We start from the raw sequence: 9374 nt of genomic DNA, 5'->3' as shown, positions 1-9374 counted from the left end.
AATATACTGCTCGCTTATATTGATGAGGATATTGGGAATTAAATCAATAATTTTTTTCTAAAACACGATATAAAAAGTTTCATATAAACCAATTTTTATCTCGAAAAGGAAGCAAAAACAAGCATAATTGTAATAAACATTTTTGTTTGGAATATTTCAAAGAAGAACCCCCTGAAATTAATGATATTACTTACGACTCACGCTGTATAATATTCTTTCTAAATTGAAGGGTTCAGAACCCTAGTGGGCCAAGCGCCATTTACTAAAACCGTAGAAAACAAGGGTTAAAATGAAGTTATTACCATAATTCAATGGGAACATGTAGCAAGTAATATAAAGTATACACATTAAAACTAAATTATATGTCAATCTTCATTAAACTATGGTATTTACTTAAGTTTAACCCTTGCTTTCTCCGTTTTTTGTAAATGGCACTTGACCCACTATGGCTCTGAACCCTTCAATTATCCACTGACTCTGCATTAAAGGCATCATCGCCTGCGTAACATAAATATTCTGTTCCCTGTTATCTATACTAATAATAAAGCTGTAGCCGAAATTTTTCTGGTAATTTTCGATTTTCCAAAAATAATTGGTCCTAACATATATAATTAACCACCCTGAAACCGAAAATCGCTTTTTTGAAATTTTTGTTTGTATGTCTGTCTGTCTGTTTGTTACCTTTTCACGCGATAATGGTGAACCGATTTATATGAATATTGGAATACAAATTAAGTTCGCTGTAACTTAGATTTTAGGCTATATGACATTCAAAATACGTTATTTAAAAGGGGGGTTATAAGAGGGCCTGAATTAAATAAATCGAAATATCTCGCTTATTATTGATTTTTGTGAAATATGTTACATAACAAAAGTTTCTTTAAAAATTATTTCCGATCAGTTATATTCCTTGCAAAATTTTGATAGAACTGATGTTTAATGAGATAAATGAGTTTTAAAATTAAAATACAATGCCATCTAAGGCGGTGTAATGAAATGAAAACAAATGACTACGTCTATAAGGGGCCTTGGACAACAACAATCGAAAGCTATGAAACATAGCCCACAGAGAATGTTTCTGTGTTTGTATGAAGTAATATCGAAAGCTAAATTAACCGATTTGTATAATTAATTATTATTTATCCTTCTATCAAACACGAATGTTCCCTGGATCAAACGTCCTATTTTAATTATGTAATTACTTTATATTTATTTCTAACAGGTGCAGCGGAGCGCACGGGTACGGCTAGTGCATAATAATATTGAAAAGAGAACAGAGCTCAATGAGTCGCCTTGTCTGATTTATGTTTCAACTTCTGTGCTTTCGCTAAGTTTGTCTCTGTCCCTATTTGATACTTTGTTGTGTAGCTTATTTTAATATACTAGGTGTTCCACTTATCTTGGACACCCAAAATAACTTAGTACACATGCACCAAATGAATTTTTTTTCAAGCGCTCTTGCGTCCAATTGTCGTTATTGATGAAAATTGGGTTAGAGACTTTGAGCCGGAGTTGAAATCACAGTCCAGCGAATGGAGAGGTTCATCTGGTGCTTGTGTACTAAGTTATTTTGGGTGGAACAAGTGTTACAGCAGTGTATTATCGTAACTTAATGCAAAATATGAGCAGAAAAATTTACAAAACCCGACCTCATTTGCTCCAGGCTGGGTCACTGATTCTCTATGACAATTCTCGACGGCACATCGGGAATTTTGTAACCCAAGAGTTACGCAAATACGGATGGGAAGTGTTACCTCATGCTTCCTACAGTCCGGACATGAGTCCACCAGACTTCCACTTGTTCCCAACTTTGAAAGAACCTTTGCGTGAACATCGTTTTGCTTCTCTGGAAGAGCTTTCTGCCACCGTTTCCCCAACCATTCGACAAATGAAAAGCAGTGGTGCTTTGGATGGAATATTAAAGCTTGCCAGATGTTGGAATTTAGCAATTGAGAAGCAGGGAGACTATATTGAAGAATTGTAAAGAGATAGTGTAAAAAAAGTGTAAGTAGAAAAAAGTGTGGGTTATTTATGAAATAACTTTCGTACAAGGAGATAACAAAGATGTTTTGTAGAAACACTTGAAAAACTCCAAGTGAAATGTCCAAATTCCCCTTCAGAGTCATTGAATATGCAACATCAATGAATTCGAGAAGCCAAAACAAAATAAGATTTCCTAATCCACCTTCGTTTATTCTTTGAAATGTAGTGGAAGTCATTCAGTGTTGTTACGTCTATTTTCATGCGTGTAAATTAATGTTTTGAACATGTTTCAATCCTCAGGTTTAGTCTACTGTTTACTTCATTTATGCTCTTTTTGTGAACTTTCTAAATTGTCATCATACAAAGCAATATTAACTGACAGAAGGTATAATCTTCTTCCAGAAAATATAATTATCGCTGTTATCCAATGCACAGCTACCTTAATAATGAAGCTATCAGCTGTCATTGTGCATAAAATATAGAAAAGTTACTTATGTTGTTGTCGTAACCAATATTGAGTCCAGTCAATGTAAAAACTTTCCTTTTTTTACTTTAAATGTAAAACATTGTGTTTTCTAGTTCTTGCATTCAGGTAACGATTTGAGGTTGCTGGAAAACTGTTCAGTTGTGCAGATTTATTGTATATTATTTAGAGGATATTGCATACAGACAAAATTATTAATATCTAAAGGATTATTTTATAAATAAGTAGGCTATGTAAATCTGCTTCAAATAATTTAGGAACGAAAATATTTTACCAATGGTATATTTCATATTTTCATGTTTTAACAAATAAATTTCATAATTTTGCAATATTTTCTTCATATTGTGCCGGTCTCGAGTTATGACTAGTTCTAACTGTTCTTAATTGAAACTACATGCTCATGACTTGATTTCGAACGAGATTTTTGTCCGTACATTTTCATCAGAGGGTCAATCATTAGTTTGTTCTCGTGCTTTCCATGGAGGAGATATGAGATTCTGTCATTGAGGTTAGATTTTCTGTGACCGTGATGCTTCGTTTTCCCAATTGGACGGGGCTGCAGGAACACTTCAGATGAATGAAGGGAATCGTGAACGTCGTCGATAGCCTTATGCGAAGTCAAAGGATATGCTTCGTCGTTGAAGTATTAAAACCCGGCGGGGTGGTGCGAATCGTGTTTGTCCATACTATGGAGAGAGTTGCCCAGTGAATGATGCTCGTCCTCCTCCGGGTTCAAGTGACGGAGTTGTCCCGATGTATGTTGTTTGATGTTGTTCTTCATCCTCTTGCGTGGCACGTGGCTCTCCGTGCTGTAGACGTTACGGTACTTCTTGAGGAACTCCAGCAGCTTGCTGTATACCAGCGACTTGGCTTCAGTCGACCAGATGAAATCCACGTGGTTGAAATCGGGTGAAGGCACCTCGTAGTTCTCAACCACGTTGGGTAACTTCTCTTGCAGATCGTCCACGTCCTGAGAAAACGAGACAACCTGGTTGATAAACGTCACTTACTATGTCACAACAACATAACGCCTGGTACCTATTGACGCCTTTAGATGTATGCATGTTCAAGAGAAGAAAGGGGAGTGCAAAGTCACTTGATTTTCAACCTTCGTCCAATATGGATGTTAGTCGGTTTGGACAGCTATCGTAGACTCTTGTGTCATTTTGTTCCACATGGTCAAGATGATGATGCAGCCTACTACAGAGTATCTGCAGAGCAACCTACGTCGTGCTATCAGGGACAAACGTCTTGAATTGGTTCACGATGCAGTCATCCTTCATAATAATTCTACAGCCCATACCTAAAATTTTGCGAAGAACATTTTACTGCTATTACTACTGTTATTATTGTTATTGTAATTATTATTATTATCATCATCATCATCATCATCATCATCATCGACATTCCTGTTGTTAGAGCACAGTGGTAAAAGAACTGTAACTCCTTCATTAATTGATCGTAATTAAGAAATAAAGTCCTGAGGAACTCTGAAAATAATATCATACACTGGTATGTATGTATATATCGATGTCTAGATCTAATATCACATATGTACTTTTCTCAAAATTTTCAGGAGAGACATAAAACTATTTATTATTTATAAATTCTGTAGTAACAAATATAAATGATACTCGGGAGGAAATTAAACATAGAATAAATATGGGAAATGCCTGTTATTATTCGGTTGAGAAGCTTTTATCATCCAGTCTGCTGTTGAAAAATCTGAAAGTTAGAATTTATAAAACAGTTATATTATCGGTTGTTCTGTATGGTTGTGAAACTTGGACTCTCACTTTGAGAGAGGAACAGAGATTAAGGCTGTTTGAGAATAAGGTGCTTAGGAAAATATTTGGGGCTAAGAGGGATGAAGTTACAGGATAATGGAGAAAGTTACACAACACAGAACTGCACTCTTTGTATTCTTCACCTGACATAATTAGGAACATTAAATCCAGATGTTTGAAATGGGCAGGGCATGTAGCACGTATGGGCGAATCCAGAAATGCATCTAGAGTGTTAATTGGGAGGCCGGAGGGAAAAAGACCTTTAGGGAGGCCGAGACGTAGATGGGAAGATAATACTAAAATGGATTTGAGAGAGGTGGGATATGATGATAGAGTATGGATTAATCTTGCTCAGGATAGAGACCAATGGCGGGCTCATGTGAGGGTGGCAATGAACCTCCGGGTTCCTTAAAAGCCAGTAAGTAAGTATCTAAGTATTGTTACTGATTATTGCGGTTTTCAGTGGTTCAAATAGAATGTATAAATAATAAACAGTTTTATGTCTCTCCTGAAAATGATGGAAAAATCGCATACATGCTATTACATCTAGGCCATCGATATATATATATATATATATATATATATATATATATATATACATACATACATACATACACACATTAATACAATATACAAAGAGCAATCAAGAAGTTTCCGGACTGCCCCGAATGTGGGAAACATACAGGACATAAGAAACGGAGAAGTTATCTAGAGCCAGGAAAACGCCTGGAATCTATACTAAATGCATCACTTAAGGCAGTGGTCGTCAGCACTCGATGAAATAGGCAGAGTGCATAGAGGGTAAGGAACCCTGCTCCGTCGTGCATAAGGGATAGAGAGACAGCATACCCGCCAGCAGCGACGAACTACAACGAACGCAATGGCGCTATGAAAGCAGCTCCAAGTGTAGGGTCAAATATTTTTTGCAGAACTGAACTTACCATAACACTAGCCATGACGTCATTGGTACTATACATCAGAGCCACTCTTGCTTTCACCTCCCGGAGGTTGTAGTTGGGAGGAGTACTATTCATGTACTGCTCCATGTTATACTGTGGTCCATAATCATAGTCGCGGAAACTCTCTGTAAAGAAAAGCAATTGAATTTAGATTATTTTGAAGAGTTCTAAGTCGAAAATGTTGCCGTTAATTTTGAGTTTTTCTTTTATTAGGATAACTCTTAAACCCTTACTACCAGCTTCTTTTAGAAACGGCACTAATTGATTTCTTTTATATCTGATTTCCTTCGTGTAGTCGTTATCAATATTAATTTTAGAGTCTCTAAGTAGATGTGCAATTACCATAATGTGTTCTTTGATGAAATAAGTATTAAATTTCACCACAATAGGTCTCTTCTTCCCTTTCCCGACTCTATAAGCGTTATTTATTACACTTTCGTCTAACTTTAATCCGAAATATTTAATTCGGCTCTGAAAACATTCTGGAACTATCTTGCATAGAATACGTAGAATACATTCATTCACAGAGATAATAGATCAAGTCAATGCGAAAAATTTTGTCAAATAAGTTTTTTTGGTACGTCCAATAGTTTTGAAAATACCAAATGGGACGTGTTGCAACCCTGCAAAAAGTAGCAGTGCTCCTTGAGGACATTGCTCCGCAGTGGTGGTGAGTGTAACTTGCGATAGGAGAATGTAAACAAAAACGTCTCATCAGATATGTTTCGATCAAATTACTGTACATGCGTAACGCTTCACACTTTACTTAACATTACTGTAGACATCATTTCTTTCTAAATCAATTAATTTTTAATTTCTTCAAAGATAATAACTTAAATGGAAAATGAGTTACAGAATGTGTATTTGTAACAATGTTATTTTGAGTTTACACCAAATGTAAAGGAATCTTTAACGGAAATAGTTTTTTGTATAAGAATGTACAGATTACTTATGGTTTTTAAGGAACCCGCAGGTTCATTGCCGCCCTCACATAAGCCCACCATCAGTCCCTATCCTGAGCAAGATTAATCCAGAATCTATCATCATATCCCACCTCCCTCAAATCCATTTTAATATTATCCTCCCATCTACGTCTTGGCCTCCCCAAAGGTCTTTTAACCTCCGGCTCCCCACTAACATTCTATATGCATTTCTGGATTCATCCATACGTGCTACATGCCCTGCCCATCTCAGACGTTTGGATTTAATCTTTCTATTTATGTAATGTGAAGAATACAATGCGTAAAGTTCTGCGATGTGTAACTTTCTCCATGCTCCTGTAACTTCACCCCTCTTATCCCCAAATATTTTAAGCACTTTATTCTCAAACATCCTTAATCTCTGAAAATCTGGCTTTCAGGTAAAGCTCCCTGTGAAGCAGACTGAAATAATTTCAAAGGAAAAATTGTTCCTGGATCGGGTATCGATCCCGGGACCCTTCGCTTAGCGCACGAATGCTGTACCGACTGAGCTTCCCAATTTTTCCCTCTATATCCATAGAACTCAAGTGGACTGACAAGCCGCCAGTTATTCAATCCTTAATCTCTGTTCGTATCTCAAAGTGAGAGTACAAATTACACAACAGAACAGCCTGTAATATAACTGTTTTAAAAGAATGTACAGATACGGAATTAAAATATGGAGTGAGTCTTGATGGGAATCCACTTGTATAGAGGCAAAAATTTGACACGACTGTCCACGAGTAGTATATTATAAGGGCTCTTGATTCTTGCACATGTGCACTGGGGTATTAGTGAAACTTTTACAATAAGGGAGCTCCAAAGTATGTATTTATTCACACTGCAATGGGTATATACCCGGTGGCAGTGGTAACTAATTACATTCAATAATGACAATAATAAACTTAATAATTAAAAATACAATTAATAATAATAATACTAATAATTAATACTAACAATAATTTATAATAATTTATTTATTTATTTATTTATTTTATGTGCTGTACAACAGCCAGTGGCCAATTACAGTTCAGCACAAATGTAACAAAAACATAAAACAAAAATAATTATTACACATAAATACAATTACAATTACAATAATGACGATGAATGGATAACTAAGAATACTATGAGACAATGTTAATTGAGTATAATGCCTAAAAGAATACATAAATGATAAATCGTTGCCAAGAGCAAACAAAGTCTATACATTGAAGGGATCGAATTCGCAGCCATGCATGTTGGCATTTTTAATGCATCTGGAGACTGGTGAAAGAAATTTCGAATTTCTAATATAGAAAAGTTTGTGGGCTCTCATATCTTTTGTTGGAATACGTAAGGTAATATTGTTTAAGAAAGAGTCACAGGATATATCACCTTTGAGGACTTTACAAAAGAACAGAAAATCTAGCTCATGGCGTCTAGCATATAGATTTTGACAATTAAAATATTCACATTTTCTCTCATAACTATACTAATAATAATAATAATAATAATAATAATAATAATAATAATAATAATAATAATAATAATAATAATAACACCAACAGGGAATATCCTAAATTAAATGAAACGATCACTTAAAATAACATTTGAAATAAATATAATTTGTATCTTAAACCTAAGATCGAACTAAAACCCACGAGTATGATATGTTCATATCTGCACAAGTACCTTTCAAAATTACACTCACTTCCCCGTCAACTCACTCACTGCACTAGAACTACGACACATTTCACTGATTCTAACCTGATTTCACTAACACTTCAAAAACATTTCACTGTTCAAACACTTTGCACTGCCACAATAGACTATAAAGCTTCACTGACAGGAACACGTTTCACTTACACTACACACTTCACTGACACAACACACTTCAATAACAACATATCATTTACACCCTTTAAATACTGTGTATATTTACCGTTCTATTAGTAAAGTCCTTAAGCCTATTTTAAATACATTTTTGGTTGTTGGTAAAGCCTTTAGTAAGTCTGCAGTTGAAGCATTCCAATCCCTGATAGTACAATTATGATAGTATGATTATTTCCGTATCTGTACATTCTTGACAATTTTGTTGTCCTTGTGGCAACTCTTTAATAAGGGAAGTTTGTAGTAATATACTACTGTGTGTAGCAGCAGCAGCAGCAGCAGCAGCATGAGCAAATTCTCTCAAGGAATCATTTTGGCTCCATGGTTTAATATGTCGTGACTCGACTATTTACACGGAATGAGCACTACTAGTCCGAGTCATCGGCCAGTGTATAACGCCAGTGCCCACACATCATCCGGTTTCGTATGCTGAATGTAACAGCTAGGGGGATCATCGTGTTGACGACATGTTGTCTCCGAACCGGTTGTATGATCGATCACCTCTGCTGAGGCGTGTGGAAGTAAGACTGGCATAAACTTTCGCACAGCGGATTATTATTATTATTATTATTATTATTATCACCATCATCATTATCATTATCATCATGTTCATAAAGTAAAAAAGAAAAACAAAACAAACGAAATCAAACAAAAATGCATGAAAGTGATCAAAACGACCAAAAAATTAAATAATTGCCTACACTATATCTATAAATACCGAACTGTGCCCAGAGTGTTTGTCATGTATAAACAGGAAGATGATGTGTAGTTAAAATCTGGAACTTATTCTCTGAAATTTGTTATATGTATACTCACTGGAAGCTACCAGCTGTGCCCAATGGTGGTACATCTTTGTCGACGCTCTGTCTGGTATGTTGGATAAAATCACAGGCAATATCGTCTGTAACAATCATACGTAGATGCAGAATCATATTCTGGCTCGTAATAATTTGGTTAGCAATCAAGTCACCGGTCTCTAAAAAGATCGCATGATAACTATAGTCCCGTCGCTCTAATTTCCGGCAGCCAATCGCGTTGCAGGTCGGCTACATTTAAACGTGTGCGTCTTGTGATTCGCTTATGAAGACGTTATTCATTTCTTAAGGCTCTATAAATACTTAATATAATCGCCCGCCATTTTGGCTCTTTCGTTGGCGTTTGCAGAAAGCACACGAAGACGTTATTTGCCGCTCAATTATTTTCTGAATTACAGTGCGTTTGATTTATTATCATAGGAGCTACGACATGATAATGTTTAACGGTGTGGCAAATAGATTCCTCTTATGGTAGCTCGGGAACGAAAGAACAAAAATGGCGAACGATACTACCT

General features: G+C 35.8%; 1 protein-coding gene across 1 annotated transcript in view; it reads right to left on the bottom strand.

The window, feature by feature from the left end:
* Positions 1–2880: 2880 nt before the first annotated feature.
* Positions 2881–9374, bottom strand: part of LOC138698891 (lipase 3-like) — a 28228-nt gene continuing 21734 nt past the window's right edge. Inside the window, exons 5-7 of the mRNA XM_069825083.1 lie at positions 8861–8945; positions 5196–5338; positions 2881–3437 (exon numbers count right to left, since the gene is read on the bottom strand). Of these exons, the coding sequence (XP_069681184.1) occupies positions 3114–3437; positions 5196–5338; positions 8861–8945 (552 nt within the window). The 3' untranslated portion in view covers positions 2881–3113. The remainder of the gene's footprint in view (positions 3438–5195; positions 5339–8860; positions 8946–9374) is intronic.

This window comes from Periplaneta americana, chromosome 4 (assembly GCF_040183065.1).
Source record: "Periplaneta americana isolate PAMFEO1 chromosome 4, P.americana_PAMFEO1_priV1, whole genome shotgun sequence".
NCBI classification, from domain to species: Eukaryota; Metazoa; Arthropoda; class Insecta; order Blattodea; family Blattidae; genus Periplaneta; species Periplaneta americana.
This window is presented reverse-complemented; position numbering and strand designations above follow the sequence as displayed.